The 24674-nt window shown below is 43.2% G+C and overlaps 3 protein-coding genes across 5 annotated transcripts in view; 1 reads left to right on the forward strand and 2 right to left on the reverse strand.

Moving 5' to 3' along the window:
- Positions 1-1620: 1620 nt before the first annotated feature.
- On the reverse strand, positions 1621-17380 carry LOC144604901 (single-strand DNA endonuclease ASTE1-like). 3 transcript variants are annotated; one of them, XM_078419744.1, is made up of 6 exons: positions 17350-17380; positions 12396-13768; positions 9665-9872; positions 8879-8995; positions 6608-6800; positions 1621-2338 (listed from the first exon to the last, which is right to left on the reverse strand). In XM_078419744.1, exons 2-6 carry the CDS (start codon positions 13743-13745, stop codon positions 2044-2046), a joined length of 2163 nt encoding a protein of 720 aa, XP_078275870.1. In that variant the 5' UTR covers positions 13746-13768; positions 17350-17380; the 3' UTR covers positions 1621-2043. The 3 variants fall into 3 exon arrangements, with proteins under 3 accessions (XP_078275870.1, XP_078275860.1, XP_078275880.1); XM_078419734.1 differs by lacking the exon at positions 17350-17380 and adding an exon at positions 15039-16479; XM_078419754.1 differs by lacking the exons at positions 8879-8995; positions 17350-17380 and adding an exon at positions 15039-16479.
- hscb (HscB mitochondrial iron-sulfur cluster cochaperone) lies at positions 15151-17252 on the reverse strand. The gene is made up of 2 exons (XM_078419781.1): positions 16449-17252; positions 15151-15209 (listed from the first exon to the last, which is right to left on the reverse strand). The coding sequence occupies exon 1, from the start codon at positions 17206-17208 to the stop codon at positions 16480-16482; it is 729 nt and encodes a 242-aa protein (XP_078275907.1). The 5' UTR covers positions 17209-17252; the 3' UTR covers positions 15151-15209; positions 16449-16479.
- Positions 17381-19911: 2531 nt separating the features above from the next.
- The window catches only part of nek11 (NIMA-related kinase 11), a 240266-nt gene continuing 235503 nt past the window's right edge, over positions 19912-24674 (forward strand). Inside the window, exon 1 of the mRNA XM_078419768.1 lies at positions 19912-20168. The gene's annotated coding sequence lies outside the window, so the exon portion shown is untranslated. The remainder of the gene's footprint in view (positions 20169-24674) is intronic.

Below are 24674 nucleotides of genomic sequence, written 5' to 3' on the forward strand. Positions count from 1 at the left end.
GCCACATCTGCGCCCAGGATAAGATTTTCCATACTAGATCATCGGAGATGTCCTCATTCTTGAGGAAACGGGGGTTTCCCTCTTCCATTATAGATGAGACTCTCACTAGGGTCTCCTCGATATCCCGCAGCTCCGCTCTTGCTTCCCCCTCCCCCATTCGCAACAAGGACAGAGTGCCCCTTGTCCTCACCTTCCACCCCATCAGCCGTTGCAAACAGCATATAATCCTCCAACACTTTCGCCACCTCCAACGGGATCCCACTACTGGCCACATCTACCCATCTCCTCCCCTTTCTGCTTTCCGCAGAGACCATTCCCTCCGCAATTCCCTGGTCAACTCGTCCCTTCCCACCCAAACCACCCCCTCCCCAGGTACTTTCCCCTGCAACCGCAGGAGATGCAACACCTGTCTACCTCCCCCCCTTGACGCCATCCAAGGACACCAACAGTCTTTCCAGGCAGAAGTTCACTTGCACCTCCTCCAATGTCATCTACTGTATCCGCTGTTCCAGGTGTCAACTTCTGTACATCGCCGAAACCAAACCCAGGCTCGGCGATCGTATCGCTGAACACCTCCACTCATTCTGCCTTAACCTACCTGATTTCCCGGTTGCTCAGCACTTCAACTCCCCCTCCCGTTCCCAATCTGACCTTTCTGTCCTGGGCCTCCTCCATTGTCAGAGTGAGGCCTAGTGCAAATTGGAGGAACAGCACCTCATATTTCACTTGGGTAGCTTACACCCCAGCGGTATGAACATTGACTTCTCTAACTTCAAATAGCCCTTGCTTTCCCTCTCTATCCCCTCCCCTTCCCAGTTCTCCCACCAGTCTTACTGTCTCTACTGATTGAGAGTGATCAGCCATGATCGCATTGAATGGCGGTGCTGGCTCGAAGGGCTGAATGGCCTACTCCTGCACCTATTGTCTATTGTCTCTGACTACATTCTATCTTTGTCCTGGCCACTCCCCTGACATCAGTCTGAAGAAGGGTCTCAACCCGAAACTGGGGTCCTTCAATGTGAGAGATAGAAAGCAACATCACCAATTGTTGAAATGCATCTCGTTGTGAAATGGAGTATCTGATTAAGAAACTCACTGCTAGATGCCAAATGAGCACTGGAAAGTGGAAGTGTTGGGGATGTTCTGATAAACAAGGTCTTTACTAACCACAAATGGACCTATCTCCATCTTTAGCTCTACTCATGTCTCAGGTTGAGATTTTTAAACTGAAATTTAGTTATAAACTTACATGGTAATGTAACCACCAAAATCAAAGACAGTTTGTTTGATTCAGCCTAGGGCAGCATGGTGGAGCTGCCCCTCAACTCCAGGGAACTGGATTTGATCCTGACCTCAGATGTTGTCGGCAGCTGTAAGTGGTCCATAATGACTGGGTGGTAGGAGAATCAGTGCTGTTTTGCATGTGAGATGGAATAGTTTGCAGTGAAATAAATGGGGAATTCAGTTATTTGAAAGCTGGCATAGGCTTCATGGCTGGGCTACCATGCTGTGAAAAATATGAAGATTTATTCAAAATTTTGGGGGATCCTTGTAAAAGGAAAGCACAGACTATGACCGACCTATAAAGTAGACTTTCATTGCTATCAATTATGGTATTTATTTGGCTGGTGCACCATTTCAAATGTTACAGTTACAGTATATAAACAGAATATTTCAGTTGTGAAAGATAAATTACAGCCAAAATGTTTTATTAAAAAGCTGGTTCAACAGTTTGATTTGTTTCCCAGCCACGTTTAGTTTGGATAGTTTAAAATATTTATTTGGAAACCTATGTTGCAATAATGATGCATAATAATGTGCTGTTTTTGTTAAAGTTCCTCATACAAGCATTAACGGATGAACAACCCAACATTGTTAATTTAATAGTTACATTTATAAACATTGATTTATAAAATATTTCCCATGAAAAACTGTATAGATGATCTACAAAAATCTAACTATTGAAAATGGCAAATTACTGCAGTCCGCAGAATCCAAAGATCTTGGTGCAGATAAGTCAAAATAGGTCAGCATTAACAGGGTTTAGGCAGAGTTCTCATTTGGCAAGGCAGCAAATCTATTTGTATCATTTCCCAAAGGGAGCCCTTGATGACCTTTGTCTGTTGATGTCACAATAGTTTGTTTTTTCTTCAACTTGCCACGAGACTTGGATTTTTTCCTCTTACTAAAGAAATCTGCTGGTACTGTGGCAGTCACTGCATGTAGGAGCTGGGAGTACATTTCATCTGCAGCCAGGGAACACTCCAGTAGATTCTCTGTGGCAGCCATTGATTTCAGCTCTTGGTAGAAACGATGAATTAAAGTTCCACTGTAGAGCCTTTCCAGGAGAGAAACAGGATTTCTATTAGAGGGTTTCTTGAGGGAGTATTGAAGAAATCAAAACATAAGAGTAAGTGTCCTACCTTTCAAAAAGATTATGACTGATCTTTTACCAACCTTTATCCACTGTAAGTCTATATCCCTCCCATTTCCTTGACATTGAAAAATCCATCAATCATCATTGCCATTACTCTCAATGACTGAGCCTTCATAGTTCCCTTTGGAATTCTCTACCCAGGATTCAATATTCTCAAGAAATTTCTTGCATGGTGACCCCTTAACTTAAGAATAACCTCTAGTTCTATATATCCCAGCTGCAAGAACTTCAATCCTGCCTCTCTTCCTGTAATAAATTGTTTTCAATTAGATGAGATCATTTAAACTTGAGAGGCTTGATCCACTCTGCATATCCTCTTCTTGAAGTTCAATCCTATCCGTTCCTGGAATCAATGTAGCAAATTTCTATTATACTCCCTTTCTTGGAAATATATCCTTTTGATAGACTCCATAGCCTCCACACTATTCCAGAAGCAGGGCCATATAGTACTGGAAGATATTTTTTACTCTTATACTCAAACTTTCCTTAGTTTAGTTTATTATTGAGTCAATATTGAGTGATCATAATGCCATTAGTTTCAATATCATTATGGAGAAGGTCAAATCTGGACCAAAGGTTGAGATTTTGGATTGGAGAAAGGCTAATTTTGAGGAGATGAGAAAGGATTTAAAAGAAGTGAAATGGAAATTGTTGTTTTATGAAAAGGATATAATAGAGAAATGGAGGATATTTAAAGGTGAAATTTTGAGAGTACATAGTCTTTATGTCCCTGTTCGGTGGAAAGGAAAGAATAATAATTTGAAAGAGCCGTGGTTTTCCAGGGAAATTGGACATTTGGTTCGGAAAAAGAGGGAGATATACAATAAATATAAGCGGCAGGGAGTAAATGAGGTTCTTGAGGAATATAAAGAATGTAAAAGGAATCTTAAAAAGGAAATTAGAAAAGCGAAAAAAAGATATGAGGCTGCTTTGGCAAGTAATGTAAAAGTAAACCCCAAGGGGTTCTACAGATATGTCAATAGCAAAAGGATAGTGAGGGGTAAAATTGGTCTATTAGAGAGTCAGAGTGGACAGCTATGTGCTGAGCCGGAAGAAATGGGGGAGATATTAAACAATTTCTTTTCTTCGGTATTTACCGAGGAGAAGGATATTGAATTATGTGAGGTAAGCGAAACAAGTAGAGTAGTGATGGAAATTAGGAGGATTAAAGAAGAGGAGGTACGGACACTTTTGAAGAATATAAAAGTGGATAAGTCTCCAGGTCCTGATAGGATATTCCCTAGGACATTGAGGGAAGTTAGTGCAGAAATAGCAGGGGCTATGACGGAAATATTTCAAACGTCATTAGAAACAGGGATGGTGCCGGAAGATTGGCGCATTGCGTATGTTGTGTCTTTGTTTAAAAAAGGTTCTAAAAGTAAACCTAGCAATTATAGACCTATTAGTTTGACGTCTGTGGTGGGAAAATTAATGGAAAAGATACTTAGGGACAATATATATAATTATTTGGATAATCAAGGCCTGATTAGAAACAGTCAACATGGATTTGTGCCTGGAAGGTCATGTTTGACTAATCTTCTTGAATTTTTTGAAGAGGTTACCAGGGAAATTGATAAGGGCAAGGCTGTGGATGTTGTCTATATGGACTTCAGTAAATCATTTGACAAGGTTCCACATGGAAGGTTGATTAAGAAGGTTAAATCGTTGGGTATTAATAGTGAGGTTGCAAGATGGATTCAACAATGGCTGAATGGGAGATACCAGAGGGTAACGGTTGACAATTGTATGTCAGGTTGGAGGCCAGTGTCTAGTGGAGTGCCCCAAGGATCTGTGTTGGGTCCACTGTTGTTTGTCATTTACATTAATGATCTGGATGATGGTGTGGCAAATTGGATTAGTAAATATGCAGATGATACTAAGATAGGTGGAGTAGTTGATAGTGAGGTAGATTTTCAAAGTCTACAGAGAGACTTGGGCCTTTTGGAAGGGTGGGCTGAAAGATGGCAGATGGAGTTTAATGCTGATAAGTGTGAGGTGCTGCATTTTGGTAGGACAAATCAAAATAGGACGTACAGGGTAAATGGTAGGGAATTGAGGAATGCAGTGGAACAGAGGGATCTGGGAATAACTGTGCATTGTTCCCTGAAGGTGGAATCTCATGTGGATAGGGTGGTGAAGAAGGCGTTTGGTATGCTTGCCTTTATAAATCAGAGCATCGAGTATAGAAGTTGGGATGTAATGTTGAAATTGTACAGGGCATTGGTGAGGCCGAATCTGGAGTATGGTGTGCAGTTCTGGTCGCCAAATTATAGGAAGGATGTCGACAAAATGGAGAGGGTACAGAGGAGATTTACTAGAATGTTGCCTGGGTTTCAGCACTTAGGCTACAGAGAGAGGTTGAACAGGTTGGGTCTTTATTCTTTGGAGCGTAGAAGGTTTGAGGGGGGACTTGATAGAGGTTTTTAAAATTTTGAGAGGGACGGATAGAGTTGACGTGGGTAGGCTTTTCCCTTTGAGAGTAGGGAAGATTCCAACAAGGGGACATAGCTTCAGAATTGAGGGACAAAGGTTTAGGGGTAACATGAGGGGGAACTTCTTTACTCAGAGGGTTGTGGCTGTATGGAATGGGCTTCCGGTGGAAGTGGTGGAGGCTGGCTCGATTTTATTATTTAAGAGTAAATTGGATAGGTATATGGATAGGAGGGGATTGGAGGGTTATGGTCTGAGTGCAGGTAGATGAGACTAGGTCAGGGAGAATGGTCGGCGTGGACTGGTAGGGCCGGACAGGCCTGTTTCCATGCTGTAGTTGTTATATGTTATATGTTAATATTCTCCCCATTCCTGCAATAAAAGATAACCTGTTATTTGCCATCTTAATCATTTGCTGTATCTTTTAAATTAATTTTCTGTAAGAGACACCTGGATCCTTCTGGATACCAATACATTTCTATCTCTTGGCATTTAAAAATAACTGCTTTTCTATTTTGTTCCTTCCAAAGTGAATGACTTCATTTTTTTTTTACCATTTAGTCGATATCTCTTTGAATCCTTGCTGCATCCTTTTCACAATTCTCAACCTGCATTTTTGTTTATCAATATACCTGGATACAACCTCGATCAAGAGTGGAAAGGAATGTGGACAGATTGGGCCCAGTTCCAACCCTTCTGACACCTCCCAACCCAAAAAATGCCTATTTTCTGATAAGTAACCTCAATTCTATTTTGACTTTAGTTTAAAAACCTATGTGGCATCCCCTGTGAGATCCAAATATATCACATTCACTATCTCCAACACATCTATTTTTTTGGATACAAACTGAAAAAAAACTAGCAAATTTGTCATATACGATTTACTCTTCATAAATCACTGTCTAATCCTATTATTACTTTCTAAGTGGCCTTGCATTGCTTCTTTAATAATAAATTCTAGCATTTCCCTGGTACTGACATTGGTCTAACTGATCTAATTCCCCATTCTGTAATTCATTCTCAGTTTGAGTGGCATTTGCTGCCTTCTATATTGTAGGAACCGTTTTGGAAATGACAACTAGTCATTTCCTTTTAGAAGGATGAGAGGGGATCTTATCGAAACGTATAAGATTATTAAGGGGTTGGACATGTTAGAGGCAGGAAACATGTGCCCAATGTTGGGGTCCAGAACCAGGGGCAACAGTTTAAGAATAAGGAGTAGGCCATTTAGAATGGAGATGAAGAAAAACTTTTTCAGTCAGAGAGTTGTAAATCTGTGGAATTCTCTGCCTCAGAAGGCAGTGGAGGCCAATTCTCTGAATGCATTCAAGAGAGAGCTTGATAGAGCTCTTAAGGATACCAGAGTCAGGGGGTATGGGGAGAAAGCAGGAACGGGGTACTGATTGAGAATGATCAGCCATGATCACATTGAATGGTGGTACTGGCTCGAAGGGCCGAATGGCCTACTCCTGCACCTATTGTCTATTGTCGATGCCACTCCTTCCAGAACTTTGGTTCACAGATTTGGTCCTGTGAACTCATTAATTTCCATTAAAAAAAAAAATTAGTTTAGCTCTTCATTCGTTCTAGGCCTGTTGATCTCCACGAGTTCCAAGTTTTATTTTGTCTTTCCAGGCATCAGATGTGGTGTGTTTAATCTCACTATAGCCACCTAACTTTAATTATACATTTTAAAAACTGTTCTGCTGAGAACCAAGACCACATTTGTTCATTTCTTACCTTGTAATATCTGGTGTTGGAAGAGGACAGCACAAGAGCTGATTTAAATAGATTCCCATTAAAAGACAACTCTGCCACTGACAGAAGACGTGAGCTACATCAACATCCAGATTTCCCATCTGCTCTTTTTGTCTCAGCTGGGAAAGTTTTTCATACACCATTTCACTGCCATTCTCTGTGGAGGTCCCGTTCCCTAGACATGTTTGAGTAAAAACATAGTTAAACCTTTTATTTGATCTGAAGAAGCATTAATGTTGAAAGGCTGGAGCGATTGGGCTTGTATACACTGGAATTTAGAAGGATGAGGGGGGATCTTATTGAAACATATAAGATAATTAGGGGATTGGACACATTAGAGGCAGGAAACATGTTCCCAATGTTGGGGGAGTCCAGAACAAGGGGCCACAGTTTAAGAATAAGGGGTAGGCCATTTAGAACGGAGATGAGGAAGAACTTTTTCAGTCAGAGAGTGGTGAAGGTGTGGAATTCTCTGCCTCAGAAGGCAGTGGAGGCCAGTTCGTTGGATGCTTTCAAGAGAGAGCTGGATAGAGCTCTTAAGGATAGCGGAGTGAGGGGGTATGGGGAGAAGGCAGAAACGGGGTACTGATTGAGAGTGATCAGCCATGATCGCATTGAATGGCGGTGCTGGCTCGAAGGGCTGAATGGCCTACTCCTGCACCTATTGTCTATTGTCTATAATGGACATAATTTGCAGCAGAGGTAGGCTACAGGGCTCCTCAAGCCTTCACTGCCATTCATTAATATCAAGTCAAGTCTACTTTATTTGTCACATACACATACAAGATGTGCAGTGAAATGAAAGTGGCAATGCCTGCTAAAACTACAAAACATAATAGAATATTTTTTTTTAAAGACACAACACAAAAAGTAAATTAATACAGTAAATTAGTCCCTGATGATATAAGAGTTGACAGTCCTGATGGCCTGTGGGAAGAAACTCCGTCTCGTCCTCTCTGTTTTCACAGTGTGACAGCGGAGGCATTTGCCTGACTAGCAGCTGGAAGTCCGTTGCTGGGGTGGTAGGGGTCCCCCATAATGTTGCTGTCTCGGGATCTGTACCTCCTGATGTACAGGTCCTGCAGGGGGGGGTGAGTGTGGTTCTCATAGTGTGTTCAGCCGAACGCACTACTCTCCACAGAGCCTTCCTGTCCTGGGCAGAGCTGTTCCCAAACCAGATTGAGATGTTGCCAGACAAGATGCTTTCTACAGCCCCAGAGTAGAAGCACTGAAGAATCCTCAGAGAGACTCTGAATTTCCTCAGCTGTCTGAGGTGGTAAAGACACTGCCTTGCCTTACTCAGCAGTACGGCAATGTGTGTGGTCCATGTCAGATCCTCTGTGATGTGGACTCCCAGGTGCTCACCCTATCCACAGTAATCCCATTTATCTCCAGTGGCGTGTACGTGCTCCGATGTTGAGCCCTTCTAAAGTCCACAATCAGCTCCTTAGTTTTTGTGACATTCAAGAGGAGGCTGCTGTCCTGACACCAGAATGCCAGAGCAGCCACCTCCTCCCAATAGGCCTTCTCATCGTTATCGAAGATCAGGCCCACCACCACTGTCATCAGCAAACTTGATGATGGAGTTGGAGCTGAACCCGGCCACACAGTCATGTGTGTATAGGGAGTACAGTAGGGGGCTAAGGACGCAACCCTGGAGGGATCCTGTGTTCTGGGTGAGGGGGTTAGATGTATGTCTCCCCATCTTGACCACTTGGGGCCTGGCAGTGAGAAAGTCCAGGAGTCAGGCACACAGGGGAGTGTTATGCCCCAGTTTCAGCAACTTCTCAGCCAGTCTGATAATATGGCACTCAGCCTCATTCCCTTTCTATCTGCTCCCTTAAATCTTGATTTCATTGACACTCCTAGTGTGGAGTGCCAAATGTACACGAGACAGAAAATTCCTCCCTATTTCAATTTTAAATGGATCTTCTCTGCATTTATTCAGTTCGGCACCATCAATGGTGTTTCTAAAAGATTAGATCTCAGTCTTCTGACTTTCAATAAGTGTTGGCCCCGTGTGCTCAATATTTCCTGATAACATCTTGGGACCCAAAAGGTTTTACAATCAGAGTGGTGATTCACTTGCACTTTTCCCAACCTAGTGTACTGCATTTAATGCCCATGGTGTGATATCTCCTGCAGTGGAGAAATTTTGTAGAATCAATCACCCATTCTCAATAATTCTGTTATCCCACTTTATAATCCACTCTCCACACATTCAGACAATTAGACAGAAGCCAATTGACTTACAAACCCACACATCTTTGGGATGTGAAGGAAACTGGAGCACCCAGAGGAAACCCGCGCAGTCACAGGGAGAACGTGCAAACTCCCAGACACCAGATGGAACTACGCGCCTGTGCCAGCCTATAAAGAAAAAACAGACCTATCGGGTATTTCCTACACTCATGCATTTCAGTTTTCCGTTTGTTTTTTTTCCTTTCCCTTTCTCTATTTTTAAATGCCCACAATTTTTCCTTTTAAATTCGTACTTTGTTTGCTATTGCAGAATTACATCAGTGTTCACATCTACAAAATAGGACTGCAATAAAAAAGCATCTCACTCAAACAGTGGTGCAGAGACATTTTGTTTACAAACTGTTTCTCCTCCTACAAGTCTTAAGAAAATTATCAAAAACAAGGTGCCTGTTCATTCAATCCACGTATGAATCTTCATGAGTATAACTGTCATGCTTACTTGTAAGAGATGAAACTAAATTTCTACAATACAATTCACTTTAAATTGTAAGGACCCATAATGTGTACTATATAATGTTGGTAGATTATGTTGGCACAATTAACAGGGGATTCCATTCTATATCTGTCAGACCCTTCAGTAACAAAAATATACTCATAACAGACAGGTTAATGTAATCCCATTTTAAACAGGAGCTCACAGCTGATGAAAGTTCAGTGAAATTAGTTTATTGCTGTGATAGTACCAAGCTGAAACATGTACATTGCCACTCTCCAGCTTAAAAACATGCAAACACAAATACAATCCAGAAAGGGCTTATTCTTGTGACTTATAGTTACCAGGTTTGTATATTAGTTTATGTAATTCTCCAGTTACAATACAAAGCAGGAGAGCCTGAAGATGGTGCAATGTCACTTTGGGTTCAGCATGAGCTACCCAGTAGCAGGTAATATAAACTGTTAACTGAAGGTTGGCTGGCAAAGCGTGCACATCAGCTTTCACTTTCAGGGTTTCCAAAAGAAAACAGGTTCTATCCAGGATCGAAATCTGTAAAAAGATAACATGTATGATTATTTCATGTAACTCAAATGGATTTGTAATGAACAGAATGATGCCCTGTCAAATGATTAAACGAGAGAACTTATTATTAAACAGAAATCTAATATTTCTGAAGAAAATTTTCATATTAAAACAAGTCTCATGTCATGTAAATATTATACGTAGATAAATTATATTACAAACGATGACAAAATAATTTTTGGCAACAATTAATACAATTTCCACCTAGCACTAAACAATTTTGCAACAGGTGAAGTTAGAATGGAAGCATTTCCATCACTATATTTTAAACAATAAGCTAGGGCCCAGCTCCATCCAATTGTATTTTTGCTAAAATAGACTAGGAATGCAGAATAGAGGTTGATCACGATTTTATTAAACAATGGAGTAAGCTTAAGGGGCCAAGTAGCCTACTAATTAATATGTAAAATGTGTGGGTTTTCTCTGAAACTCAGCTGCCAAGTCTCAACCAAATAATGTCGACTTAAAAGTAAGAAATTGCCCATTATAAGCCACAAGGTCAAGCACACAAAAAATTCTTATCCAATATGGACCTTTGTTGTAATAGGGTTTTTTGCCCCTCTCCCATCAGGCAAAAAGCATTGGAGTGTGAAAACAGACACCTCCAGATTCAGGGGCAGTTTCTTCTTAGCTGTTATTAGACATCTGGATCATCTTACCACAACCAGAGCAGTGCTGAACTATCTACCTCCTTGGTGACCCTCGGACTCTCCTAGATCGGACTTTGCTGGCTTTACCTTACACTAAACATTATACCCTTATCATGTATCTGTACACTGTAAATGTACGAAAATAACTGCAGATGCTGGTACAAATCGAAGGTATTTATTCACAAAATGCTGGAGTAACTCAGCAGGTCAGGCAGCATCTTAGGAGAGAAGGAATGGGCGACGTTTCGGGTCGAGACCCTTCTTCAGACTGTAAATGGCTCAATTGTAATCATGTATTGTCTTTCTGTTAACTGGGATAGCACTCAACTAAAGCTTTTCACTGTAACTCAGTACACATGACAATAAACTAAGCTGTAAACTGTAATATTGGCTATTCTGACCTTGGGAGTGAAGGAAGCCCAGAGGATGTTTTTGATCTTTTGATGCATAACACATAATCTACAGATAGACACAAAAAGCTGGAGTAACTCAGTGGTTTAGACAACATCTCTGGAGAAAAGGTATAGGTGATGTTTCGGGATGAGACCCTTCTTCAAACCCTTTCTGAAGAAGTGTCTCGACCTGAAACGTCACCTATTCAGTCTGAAAGGTCACGACCCGAAACGTCATCTATTCCTTTTCTCCAGAGAATGCTGTCTGACCCGCTGAGTTACTGCAGCTTTTTGTGTCTTCGGTTTAAACCAGCAGCTGCAGTTCCTTCCTACACTGATAATCTACAGAGATGGAAAGACCTGCCCCATTTTGTATAGAAAAATCAAAGTTAAAAAGATAATGTCAATGTTGATAATGGCTTAGAGATGAGATGAAATTATACAGCTGGCTCTTGCTCAGAAATTCCAATGGATTATTTTAACTGTCTGGAGCTATGACGAGTTTTAAACTAAAATTAAAATGCAGCACCTGGACCTCATCAAAAGGCTGAACATGGGAGTCTGGGGATGGGAGTGAGCTTGAACATTGAGGTATGAATGCCTTGACATCTGGGGAGCATTTCACCAAGTATGACCACTGATAAAATATGAGTCAATGGGCATTAGGGGAAAACATTCATGGTTGAGTTACTGTGGGGAGAGGGGGTGGGTGATTGCCATTTTCAAGAACTTAAATGGACCAGCTAGATACATTTTATGTCTACAAAATCAGGTCAGAGGCAAATGTGGTGAGTGACTTAGCTCCCAACAACCCCAGGCCTTTCCAGCACCCATAATGTACAATCAGGAATGAGATGGAATACTCTCTGTCTGGATAAGCTCAGCTCCTAAAAGACTCAAGACATTCAGGATGAAGCAGCCTGCTTGACTGCCACATCATCCACAATTCCAAATATTCATTCCCTCAATCACCCACACTCAGGATGGTAATTACCAAAGCTACTCTGCCACCACATACCAAATCGGCAACATCCGTGGTCAGGGGCAAGGCACATTTGAAAAGTATCACCTTCATGTTCCTCAGCACACACCATCCTAAGTTGGAAATATATCACCATTCTTTCTTTATCACTCAATTTAAACTCTGGAACTCCCCTCCCAACTGCTGGAATATCTACATCGAAAAGACTTTGATGGTTACAGTAGGTGACTGGCCCTGACCTCATTTAGTGATGGACAATAAGGTGGTGCATTCACCAACAGCTCAGGTACACCAAGGTGCATTTTAAAAGTTGTAATGTGCGTCCCTGATGAAGAATGTGTAGTCGCAAAGGTGTGTTACAGCAGGAAGTCCCCAGTGGATTTCATTAATGAGAATTGGTGAGAAAAGTACCCCAAATGAAATTTACAAAGAACTACTTAAATCATTTAAAAAAAAATCGTCTTACTTCTGGTAGTCTTTGCAATGAATGTATTTTAACGGAGTTGAAACTTTTCCCTACTGCTTGAATGTTGGTTTTTCTTAAGGTCTGCTCATGCCGATCATACTCTTGCACATAATGCACTTCTCCGTATTCTTCAGTACAAAGGCTGGCCTTTCCTGATAATTTAGCAGATAAACCCAATGTTGCGTCAGGAAAAGTCTCCTCGGTAATTAGCAATCCATAAATAATCTGGCGAATGTGCAATGAGCACCTGTGACTGCTGCTCCTGCGTTTGTTTTCCACCTGAGCATGTAGGAACGTTCTTCTCAAGGTCAAGCAGTCACTCAGCAATGGAGCCAACTCTCCTTTCAATAAGGCAACTAAAATCCATTCTGGGGCTTTGTTCGCCAATACAGTGGGAACATGGGGCCCTATCTCCTTGTTCTGAAAGTACATTGCAAGATCCACTTCCGACTGAATGTATTCATCCATATGATAATACAGAACTGCTCGGACGTTCTCGAGTTCACTTTGCTTGAGGTGCTTCAGAATGTTTTCTATTGCCTCTTTTGGCTCAGAAAACTCAGCCAGCCAGTTCAGGAGCCCTTGAATACGTGTGTTCTTCCTTCCTGTTGAAGAAGTCCTTGCATGGAAATTCACTTTGGTGAAAAAGTTCCCCAGGAAAGGAAGATTAATATAATCATTACCATTCAACACTGCGAAGAGTGGAAGGAGAGCTTTGTTCATGTGATTAAAATGATTGCAGAAATTTTCTATTGAGAAACACTGGGTTGAAATATAGGAATCAGAATGATCTTTAAGGCCAGTTACATTTTTCCACTTGAAATAATTGAGTGGACAATAACCAGCCCTCAAATCGAAGATACAGAAGTCACTATCCAGCGATAGGACAGGGCAGTTCCATTGATTAGCAAGGGCTACAATGTCACGGTCTGCTTCAGAATGACACTGGACAAATGGTACTTGCAATTGCATTAAAACTTGTTTAAAAACTTCTCGGGCAAGTAGTGGCAACACAGTCCCTCCTCCGCCTCTTGAAATTGTGTGTGCCTTGAGGATTTTTTCCTTGGCACGTTGTTTGATAGTTTCAATTTTTTTATCAGAGCTGTCGCATCCACCATCAAAAACCACATATGATGAAATATTACAGAGTGACAGAGCTTCAAAGAATTTACGAATGACATCTGTAAATGAATCGTATTCACCTCCATACTTAAGATCCAAACCAGAATCAAAGTAAAGTCTGTGAAATAAGTTATTACCATCAATTACAATCCTTGTATTTTGCAATTTTATATTATTAAAAAATTGATGATTTTCTCCAATGTAGGACATCAATCCATGGATACCCATATTACAATGCAATCCGCTTCATCCTATGTAACAGAACAAATTGGAATTGTCAGATCAAGTGAAAATGATGTATAAAAGCACTTATTTGCAGCTACGTACACACTGAACTAACCATAATAATCTATATTTTACAACTTCTTATACTGAATAATTTTAGTGAAGCTGAACAGAAATTGAGAGAATGTTATTTATAATCCACATTTCTCCCATGGGGAAGCCACATTTATGCCATCTATGGTCCTCTAATCTGGCAAAGGGCAAGTCCTAGAAGTTTGACTGTAATGTCCATATTTGCTTATTCACTTCCATACACTCCCATTATATGTCCAAAAGTCAAACCAGTTGCAAGGGGGTCTCGATCACTACTACACAGTTCTTCATTTCTTTCCCTCGATTAATTTGTAAACTGAAGCAGCCTATATTGATTGTAAAAGCAAAGTTTTGTGGAAATTGTGGAATAAAAGGAAGATTGTGGAAATCTGAAATCAAATAGATGCTTAAATGCTCAGCAGAACTATTAAAGATCAACTCTGCTTCTTTCCTCACAGATGCCGCATGGAAGGATTTATCTTATTCAAAAATGCCATGTTTTTAGTTGCAACTATTAAAAATATATTAAAGTACTGTTGCTTAGAAAGCCAGGTGGTGCCAATTCAAGAGTTCAAATACCGTGAAGATAAATTGTGCATAAATTGCCAATATTTTGTAATGATTTAGAATCAGGGAAAAGCATTTTTTTTACCACAAGGGAGTGGTGAAGAAATGGATGTCATCAAAATATAATAGTTTACAATAATAAGTACACTCAAAATAACTTCATTGAGACATCACACTTGGGAAACCCAACATTGTGAAATATTTAATATAAATGTGAAAAGGGATGGAATTAAAGTTTTCAAAAGAAATCTCAGGGATGAGACTTTAGAAACTAAAGATAGCTGATGATGGTGATTTGAGAGTTCAACTCACCAAAATGGCGGCGCTGCCCTAGCAGCTGCGGCTTACCTGCGGTCCGTTTGTCTTTGTGTGTTTTTTATTTTTTTTGTCTTAATTGTAGATGTGATGTCGTGTTTTTGTGGTTGTGTACTATGTGTGTGTGTGGGGTGGGGTGGGAACTGTAAAATTGTAAATTTGTCCCTTCCGAACGGAGACCCGACCTTTGTTTTCTGGGTCGGGTCTCCGTTCCTGCTGCGGCCTGCCATCGTCCCAACTCCTGGAGCTGGCGGCCTCCAGGGCTCTGGTTCGCAGAGCCCGCGGACCGGACTCACCATCAGCGGAGCCGACAGGACTCACCATCAGCGGAGCCGGCCGTCCTTGGAGGCTGCGGGAGCGGCTGCGACTCGCCTTAGGCTCGGGCCGCGTGGATGCCGACATCGGGAGCTTCGGCAGCGGCAGCGTGTTCGCCCGCCCCGGATCGCGGGGCTTGGGTCGGCCCGCTGCGAACCTTTCACCGTCCGGCGCGGCCTGGAACGTGGCAACGACAACAGCCTGACCGCGGGAGAAGACGGCAGGGGAAGAGAAAAGACATTCTGGCCTTCCATCACAGTGAGGAGGGGACTGGAGGAGACTCACTGTGATGGATGTTTCTTTTTTTTGTGTTGTGTTGTGTAATTTGCATATTTTATTGCTTTTATTGTTGGACTGTGGGTAACTAAATTTCGTCAAAAAAACTTGTTTTTTGGATGACAAATAATGATATCCTGAGATGCTTTCTTTTGGATGGATTCAGAAGACTGCAGAAAAGGGTAGTGTTAAAATGAAATGTGTTGATTATGCAAATTGTAAAGCTAAAATGGAAATCACATGGTAGTGAAGTTAAATCAAAGCTGATGCTTTCATGATTTATAATATTTCCATGATCATTTTCGATCCAGCCTCCTCTGCTTAGAACTAAACAGGAGGCTGGACCTCAGCAAATGCATTGCTCTTAAAAGGGTAATGGATGCTTGGGAAATGTTAAAGAACATTTTATCCCTTGGATATGGATAGTTAAGGGATTTCTGATTGCTTTGTGGCATGTGGAATAATCTGATAGATTAGCCAGAGACACAGAAACTATGCATTTGTAGTACAAGATAATGTAAAAATCAAAACCCGAGAAAGTAAACTCTTGAAAGTTTCAAGCCAAAGTTCTGAATTTTAATTCAGTTTCAAAGATAGAAATGTTCTTTACTTGGCCAAGCCCATTAAAGAAATCGAGGCACCGTTTTTGTAGCCGGTAGGTTCAATCCCCTGAGCAAAACACAAACTCAATTGGACAGGCAGCATCTCTGGAAGGACGTGCACAGACGTTTCAGGCAACGACCCAAAACGTTACCTGCCCATTCCCTCCACAGATGCAACCTGACCAGCTGGGTTCCTCCATCACTTGTGTTTTTCTTAAATATGAGTGCAGATGGTAAGGGGAAGATGGTACACCAAGAAGCTCTTTCAGCTGCCAATGGCCATTAAAGATAGAAAACAAAGGTCACGTTTTAGGGACGAGTCAAAAATCCTGAATGGATTTGAGAAGGTAGGAAGAGGTTACGAAGACAGTCAAGGTGGGCCGAGATCATAGAGGGATGCCAATGTGAATGTGTAGAACAATAAATGTTGGTTCAAGGCACTGGACCATGTTTCCACCCGACTGATTGCCACAGGAACCCGTGGCGGGACTGGTGTCCAGGGATCCCTCACTGTTTGGGGCGAGGGTGGACACTTTACCCAAGGCGCCGGCTGCAGGCCTGGCCTTCCTTCAGCGGGGCAGCAGCCGCTCCTTCACCCGGTCGCCGATGCTGTTCCAGTACTTCATCTGGCGCAGCAGCGGCCGAGCGTCTCGGGGGCGACCCTGCTCAAAGGCCCGGACCACCTGCTCCTCCAGCTCCCGCAGCTGCGCTTCCACTGAGGCGGCCACAAGGCGGACGTCGGCCTGGCTCTCGGCCTCGGCCAGACGCTCGTTCAGCTCCAGCACGGCGCCCAGCAAGGCGGGGTCGGCCTCAGCCTCGGCCTCCCCTGCGGCCGGCGGCTCGTCCGGCAGCTCCAGCGCCAGCAGGTAGAGGCCGCGGGACAGGGGCCGCAGCAGCGTGGCAAACGCCTCGTTGAGCAGTGCCGACTGCAGCTCCGAGTAGCCGCGCTCCGCCTCCGAGCTGCGGCCGAAGTTGTCCGGGTGCAGGGCCCGCTGCAGCCGCCGGTGCGCCTCCCGCAGCTGCTCGGGCTTCAGGGGGAATCGGCGCGGCAGCCCCAGCAGCTGGAAGTAATCGAGCCGCCGGTCCGGGGGCTGCAGGGCCCGGCAGGACGGGCAGAAGAAGCCGGGGGGCTCGGGGGCGGCTCCGCACCGCCAGCAGCAGTAGCCGGCGGCGGGGATGGGGCGCTGGCCGCGGGGCACACAGGCCCGGCACCAGGCCTCGGCGGGCCGCAGCAAGGCCCGGGGCCGCCAGCCGGTGAGCAGCGGGGAGCGGGCCGCACGTAGCAGGGCGCCGAGCATCGTCCAGGCCGGGGCTCGGGCTCGGGCTCAGGCTCAGGCCGAGCCGGACCGGACCGCGCTACACTTCCGCCCGTGCGGCGGGAACAGGCGGTGGCTCCGCAACCCTGTAAACGCACCGGGGAGGAACAAGGTAACACTTACCTGCTGCATTTACAGGCACATTAACTCAACACCACCACAACAACTACAAAACCAATAATGCAGACCCGAGACAGTCACCGGCCACTGCAGATGCTAGTTTACAAAACAAAAACGTGAGTCAGTGCTGGAGTAACGCCGCATCTCTGGACGGCACAGATGTGCATCCAATGACACCGAAGTCCTCATCATTTTCTGCCCGTTTTAAATATATACTTTGCTTTTCTGGTTTGTGCATTGTAGATGGTCTCTTAATTTTGCACATCATACACTATCTGTCATGGTCCATATTCAGGGACATCTTCCCGGCTGTTATTAGGTAACTGAAACATCCTATCAACAATTAGTGAGCGGTCCTGAGCTATCTATCTCATTGGAGAACTATCTTTAACCAGATTTTACTGGACTTTATCTTTCACTGAACGTTATTCCTTTTAGCATGTATCTGTACACTGGGGATGGCTCGATTGTAATGTATTTCCACTGACTGGTGAGCATGCAACAAAAGCTTTTCATTGTACCTTGTACATGTGACAATAAACTAAACTGGTAACTACTACTAATCTTCAATTCTTAACTCCTATTCACCCCCAAATTCTATGTCTCCATCAGCAAGTGCAACTCTCTTACTCATAAGCAAATTAGCCTATTTATTTTGTTTGCATCTCGGTAATAATATTGTAGCCTACTTTACCATATAAAATGGTAAAGTTGCTTACACCAATGCTCCATAAACAATATAAAACAAGCCAAGTTCAAATTATTTCACTGCGTACCAGAATGCAAACCAAGAGTCAAGTGTGTTTTATTGTCATTTGTCTTGAAATGCAACAATTAAAATCTTACTTGCAGCAGCACGAGTGATATGTAAACATAGCACTCTCTAAGCACCAGAGATACATAGACAACAGGTGCAGGAGTAGGCCATTCGGCTCTTCGAGCCAGCATCACCATTCAATGTGATCAGGGCTGATCATCCACAATCAGAACCCCTCTCCCCATATCCTTTGATCCCGCTAGCCCTAAGAGCTCTATCTAACTCTCTTTTAAATACATCCAGTGAATTGGTCTCCACTGCCTTCTGAGGTAGAGAATTGCACAAATTCACAATTCTGTATGAAAAAGTTTTTTCTCATCTCAGTTCTAAATGGCCTCCCCCTTATTCTTAAACTGTGGCCCCTGGTTCTGGACTCCCCCAATATCGGGAACACGTTTCCTGCATCTAGCATGTCCAATCCCTTAATAATTCTATATATTTCTGTAAGATCCCCTCTCATCCTTCTAAATTCCAATGAATACTGGAAAAAAAGTGCAAAGACAAAAATAATGCCCCCCCCCCCCAAGCCTGTGTAGTTCACAGCACATTTGGAGGCAAGGATTCCCTCGACCACCGAAAGGCTAATGTATCAAAAACCCAGTGGCGTCGAATGGTTTAGGTTGTTGCAATGTCACAAAAAAGGAATGTTTTTCGGTTAAACAAAACAAAACAAAAATTAAACAATATAGTTGTCAAGCCTCAATTCTCAGCCTATAAAAAGAGTCAAAGTAGCGAGATTAGTGCAGCGATGTAAACTTCATCAGCGAGATTTGGAAAATAATATAGGTGCAGGAAATTTGCACTGTTTGAAATATATCTTTATTCTCAATAAGTTTCAAAAATTACGTAGTTATGATCTACAAAAGCAACACATCTTACCAGCAGCGCACCCTCTAGAATGAAACATAGTCTTGTCCTTGTTAATATCAGACCGGAGTACAAATCTCCAGCACAACAGTTCCGACCAAAAGTAACTTTACACGGTTCAAAGTTTTACATTAATTTGGAGTAGAACTATTGTTAACCTTAATCATAATAACAGTAAAGCTTTTAAAAAATCTATTAAAAACTTGAAAATTATTTTCTGTATTTAAGAAAAAATTAGAATTGGAATCTTTCCATGAATGTAGAAACAAAGAAGTGCAGACGCTGGTTTATACCAAAGACAGACACAAAATGCTGGAATAACTCAGCGGAACAGGTAGCATCTCTGGAGAAAAAGTCTGGGTGACGTTTCGGGTCGGATCGGGCCCGGACCATCCTTTTTCTCCCGAGATGGAGACCAAAATTTGAGGAAGGACATTATTGCTATTGAGGGAGTGCACCAGGTTAATTCCCGGGATGGCGGGACTGATAGCTGATGAAAGAATGGAGCGACCGACAGCGGAGCTTTTCCTGAATTCTGTTTTAATGGAAATTAGAATGTTTAATATTCATTTCATTCGAAACATTCACCATGAATCTTAATAATAGTTTATCAACAAATAAAAGTGCATGTTTAATACATGATGTAGGAAGGAACTGCATGTACTGGTTTACACCGAAGATGGACATAAATTGCTGGAGTAACTCAGCGGGACGGGCAGCATCTCTGGAGAGAAGGGACGGAGGAGACCCTTATTCAGACTGAAGAATTGGAGTAGATTGAAGAAGGGTCTCGACCCGAAACGCCACCCGTTCCTTCCTTCTCTCCAGAGAAGCTGCCTGATGAATGAAGTGGTTCAGTGAGTGCTGGAGGCGGCGGCCGCCATCGCGGTGACGTCACTGGGAGTAGCGGGGAGCCCCGTTCCCGGCGCGCCCTGCGCCGTCGCGTGGCGACAGGACGCTGAACCCCGGGGACTCGCGAGCAAGTCAACAAGATGCAGCCGTGCGCCGCAAACAAACAGGCACTTTGCACAGGGGACACCGCTTCCAATCAACGTACTCGCAAATGCAATTAAATAAAGTAACTTTCCAGCAGTTGATGCATTTGAGCAGTACTTCTCATCTGACTGATATCTAGGAGGTAAGTGTATGTACAGCGTGAGGCTGGGGTTGTGCATCACAGCCAGAGGTCAGGGGAAACTAGTTAACTTTTGTCCTGGTTATCGTCTTTGTGTTTGTTGTTTTTTTAACGACTCATTCGGGTACAGAAGCCTCCGTAAATAAATTCGAAAAACAAAATATAATGTTAAAGCTTGTGTCTCGTACTTTGGAGAAATTGGACAGTGTTAGCCGCTCTTTTTATAAGGTTGCCTGCACATAGTCCAGCAAAATATTTTGTTCTCTCGTGTGGGTTTGTTGATAAGAACTGAATAAACTGGCTTCATTGAATACAGAATACAGAGCTTTATTGTCATTCGATACCGAGATACCGAACGAAATGTATTACATTTCCTCCTTTCTCTCAATTCGATTTAAAATGTGACATTTATTTCTGCTCCAAGCCTTGTGCAACCGGGACACCGGTACCAATCTGTCGTATTGTCGTTATAGATTTGTATTGTGAGTTTCAGGTGAAGTGTTGGCAGATGCAAAACGGAAACTCAATGTCCAGAGTAATAGTATCCACGGCGTGTGTACGCACACATAGCTTTGTGTTCTGAAAAGAAAATCAAGTTACAACTTACAATGCCTGGTCAAGTTCAAAGTTATAATCAAGAATAGTAATGAGTGAAGGATTGACAACTGTAGTTGAAAAAAAGACTGAGTAAAATAATATCAACAGCAAGTCTGAAGAAAGGTCTCGACCTGAAACGTCACCCATTCCTTCTCTCCAGAGATGTTGCCTGTCCCCCTGAGTTACTCCAGCTTTTTGTGTCTATCTTCGGTTTAAACCAGCATCTGCAGTTCCTTCTTGCACAAATATCAACAACAATTGTCCTGGGCCAGTCACATTACGTTATGGGCAGGAAAGCACACCAAATGTGTCTACTTCCTAAGAAGGATTAGGAATTTGGCATATCCGCAACACTCACCAGATGCGCTGTCGAAGGCATTTTATTGGGATGCATCACAGCATGGTTTTGGAGGTAGCACAAAATGCTGGAGTAACTCAGCAGGTCAGGCAGCATCTAGGGGAGAGGGAATGGGTGACGTTTCGGGTCAGACCCTTCTTCAGACTGATGTCAGAGGGGCGGGACAAAGAAAGGATATAGGTGGAGACAGGAAGACAGTGGGAGAACTGGGAAGGGGGAGGGGAAGAGAGGGACAGAGGAACTATCTAAAGTTGGAGAAGTCAATGTTCATATCGCTGGGCTGTAGCCTTCCCAAGTGAAATATGAGGAGCTGTTCCTCCAATTTCCGGTGGGCCTCACTATGGCACTGGAGGAGCCCCATGTCAGAAAGGTCAGACTGGGAGTGGGAGGGGAAGTTGAAGTGCTCAGCCACCGGGAGATCAGGTTGGTTAAGGCGGACTGAGCGAAGGTGTTGAGCGAAACGATCGCCGAGCCTGCGTTTGGTCTCGCCGATGTAGAGAAGTTGACATCTAGAGCAGTGGATACAATAGATGAGGTTGGAGGAGATGCAGGTGAACCTCTGTCTCATCTGGAAAGACTGTTTGGGTCCTTGGATGGAGTTGAGGGGGGAAGGTAATGGGACGGGTGTTACATCTCCTGCAGTTGCAGGGGAAAGTGCCTGGGGAGGAGGTGGTTTGGGTAGGAAGGGACGAGTGGACCAGGGAGTTACGGAGGGAATGGTCTCTGCGGAACGCAGAAAGGGGAGGAGATGGGAAGATGTGGCAAGTAGTGGGGTCCCGTTGGAGGTGATGGAAATGTTGGAGGATGATTTGTTGGATACGCTGGCTGATGGGGTGGAAGGTGAGGACAAGTCAAGTCAAGTCAAGTCAATTTTATTTGTATAGCACATTTAAAAACAACCCACGTTGACCAAAGTGCTGTACATTTGAATTAGGTTCCAATAGAAAAAAAAATGAAAACATACAGTAGCACGCAAACAGTTCACAGCGCCTCCTCAATGAGCCTCAAACGCTAGGGAGTAGAAATATGTTTTGAGCCTGGACTTAAAGGAGTCGATGGAGGGGGCAGTTCTGATCGGGAGAGGGATGCTGTTCCACAGTCTAGGAGCTGCAACCGCAAAAGCGCGGTCACCCCTGAGTTTAAGCCTAGACCGTGGGATAGTGAATAGCCCCAAGTCGGCCGATCTGAGGGACCTGGAGTTAGAGAGGGGGGTTAGAAGATTTTTGATGTAGGGGGGGGAGTGTCCATTTAGGGCTTTATACGTGAATAGGAGGAGCTTGAAGTTGATTCTGTACCGTACAGGGAGCCAGTGGAGAGAGGCCAGAATCGGGGTGATTTGGTCCCTTTTACGGGTACCCGTCAGGAGTCTCGCTGCGGCGTTTTGGACCAGTTGCAGGCGGGACAGGGAAGATTGGCTGATCCCAGTGTATAGGGAGTTGCAGTAGTCTAGGCGGGAGGAAATGAAAGCGTGAATGATTTTTTCTGTGTCGTCGAATTTGAGGAAAGGTTTGATTTTAGCTATGGTTCGAAGTTGGAAGAAGCTGGCTTTTACCACAGCGTTGACTTGCTTATCAAATTTTAATGCAGAGTCAAATATCATGCCGAGGTTTTTGACATGCGGTTTGACTAGGCAGGATAGGCTTCCAAGACTGCCTGTTATCAATTTGATGGAGTCGGGGGGGCCGAATAGGATGACCTCAGACTTGCTCTCATTTAATTGGAGGAAGTTCTGTGCCATCCAACATTTTATGTCCTCAAGGCAGTGTGAGAGGCTGTTTAAATTTGACTGGTTGTTGGGTTTCAGGGGGAGGTAAAGCTGAGTGTCATCGGCATAGCAGTGGAAAGAAATGCCGTGCCTTTGAATGATTTGGCCAAGGGGGAGCATGTATAGAGAAAAGAGAATGGGGCCTAGGATTGAGCCTTGTGGAACTCCGCAGGAGAGGCTAGCTGGAGCAGAGGAATAACTGCCTATGTTGATGGCGAAACTCCTATCTTTGAGGTACGAAGCGAACCAGCTCAGGGCAGTGCCATCAATGCCAACCGCATACCGGAGACGGTCAATAAGGATGGTGTGGAATTCTGGGGAATTCTGGGGAATTCTGTCCTTGTTACGACTGGGGGGAGGGGGAGCAAGAGCGGAGCTGCGGGATTATAGAGGAGGGCCCAGTAAGAGCCTCATCTATAATGGTTTTGGAGCAGCTCTACCCTATCCAAGAAATTGCAGAGAATTGTGGACATAACCCAGACCATCACATGAACCGAACTTCCTTCCATCGAAACCATCTGCCTCATCAAGGTCATCAGCATAATCAAGGACGAGTCTCACCCTAGTCACTCCCTCTTCCATCAGGCAAGAGGTGCAGAAGATTAAAAATGCATACCACATATTCAGGGACAGTTTCTTCCCAATCAGGCAATTAAACAGTCCTCTCATCAGCTATAGTGTGATCCTGGCTTCCCATTTATTCCCTTTGGATACCTTTCTGGAGAACTATCTTTAATTAGACTTTATCTTGTACTAAATGTTGTACCCCTTAACTTTTATCTATGTTCTGTGGATGGCTTGATTGTAATCATGTACAGTCTTTGATTGGATAGCACGCAAACAAAAGCTTTTCGCTTGTGTTTGTAAACCAGCATCTACAGTTCCATGTGTCTCTATACTTCTTGGTTGCCATTTAATATGTATTCCTTCAGCTTCTTCATTTTCCTCAAATGCAATGCCTCGCCTGTGTTTGAATTCCATTAGCAACTTTAACGCAGACACAATCAGTCTGACCTACAGTTTACAGTGATCAACCACATGGACAATTTTGGTAAGATTGACAGAATTGTTAATCATGGCTTCATATGTTACAAAAACCATGCTGAATCTTGTGGAACCCCTCTAAATTTGTCTCTAAAACTCCCATTCATTTACCATAGCTCTTTGGTTTCTCCTACTGAGCCAATTTTTAAATCAATTTGCTACTTTCCCGTGAATTCCAAAGGCTGACGGATTATTAGAATAGATTTTAAATATTTTTTAAACCACATTACTCAATTCATTTTTAAAATGATTAAGCACAATTTAGTTTCTTTAAACTACATGTATTAAAGATATGAACGATAATGCAATGATGTAGATGGACACAAAAAGCTGGTATAACTCAACAGGACAGGCAGCATCTCTGGAGAGAAGGAATGGGTGATGTTTCACGTCGAGACCTTCCTTCAGACCTTGAACAATGTAACTGCTTTCTCACACAAGGTTGTGGAATTGAAGTAAGATTTGTAATTGGACCTTGTTTGCTAATTTGTTATTAGGTACAAGGAAGGAAAAGTGTAAAGGATTAGACGTAACCTTAGTAACTTGGATCAAGTTAGCTGCTCAAGATCTTTTGATCTTATTACCACGTTTGTTAGTTAACGCATTGTGACAACCATAAATATATGTGTAATTTAAAAAAACAAAAACAATATTAGTGCAAAGACAAAAAACAATGCCCCCAAGTCTGTAGTTCGGAGCTTTTTTGGGGTTTTTCGGAGTTTTTAAGCAGCCTGATGGTTGTTGG

Source organism: Rhinoraja longicauda, chromosome 2, assembly GCF_053455715.1.
Source record: "Rhinoraja longicauda isolate Sanriku21f chromosome 2, sRhiLon1.1, whole genome shotgun sequence".
NCBI classification, from domain to species: domain Eukaryota; kingdom Metazoa; phylum Chordata; class Chondrichthyes; order Rajiformes; family Arhynchobatidae; genus Rhinoraja; species Rhinoraja longicauda.

Bases quoted from the DNA above. Each gene is read 5' to 3' on its own strand.
- hscb (XM_078419781.1), bottom strand. From the start codon at position 17,208: ATGCTCGGCGCCCTGCTACGTGCGGCCCGCTCCCCGCTGCTCACCGGC.
- LOC144604901 (XM_078419744.1), bottom strand. From the start codon at position 13,745: ATGGGTATCCATGGATTGATGTCCTACATTGGAGAAAATCATCAATTT. The intron at 6,801-8,878 runs GTAAGTCAATTG...AAACATGTCTAG, and splicing joins TCCCAAAGATGTGTGGGTTT to GGAACGGGACCTCCACAGAG. The intron at 2,339-6,607 runs GTAAGAAATGAA...TCTCCTGGAAAG, and splicing joins CCAACACCAGATATTACAAG to GCTCTACAGTGGAACTTTAA.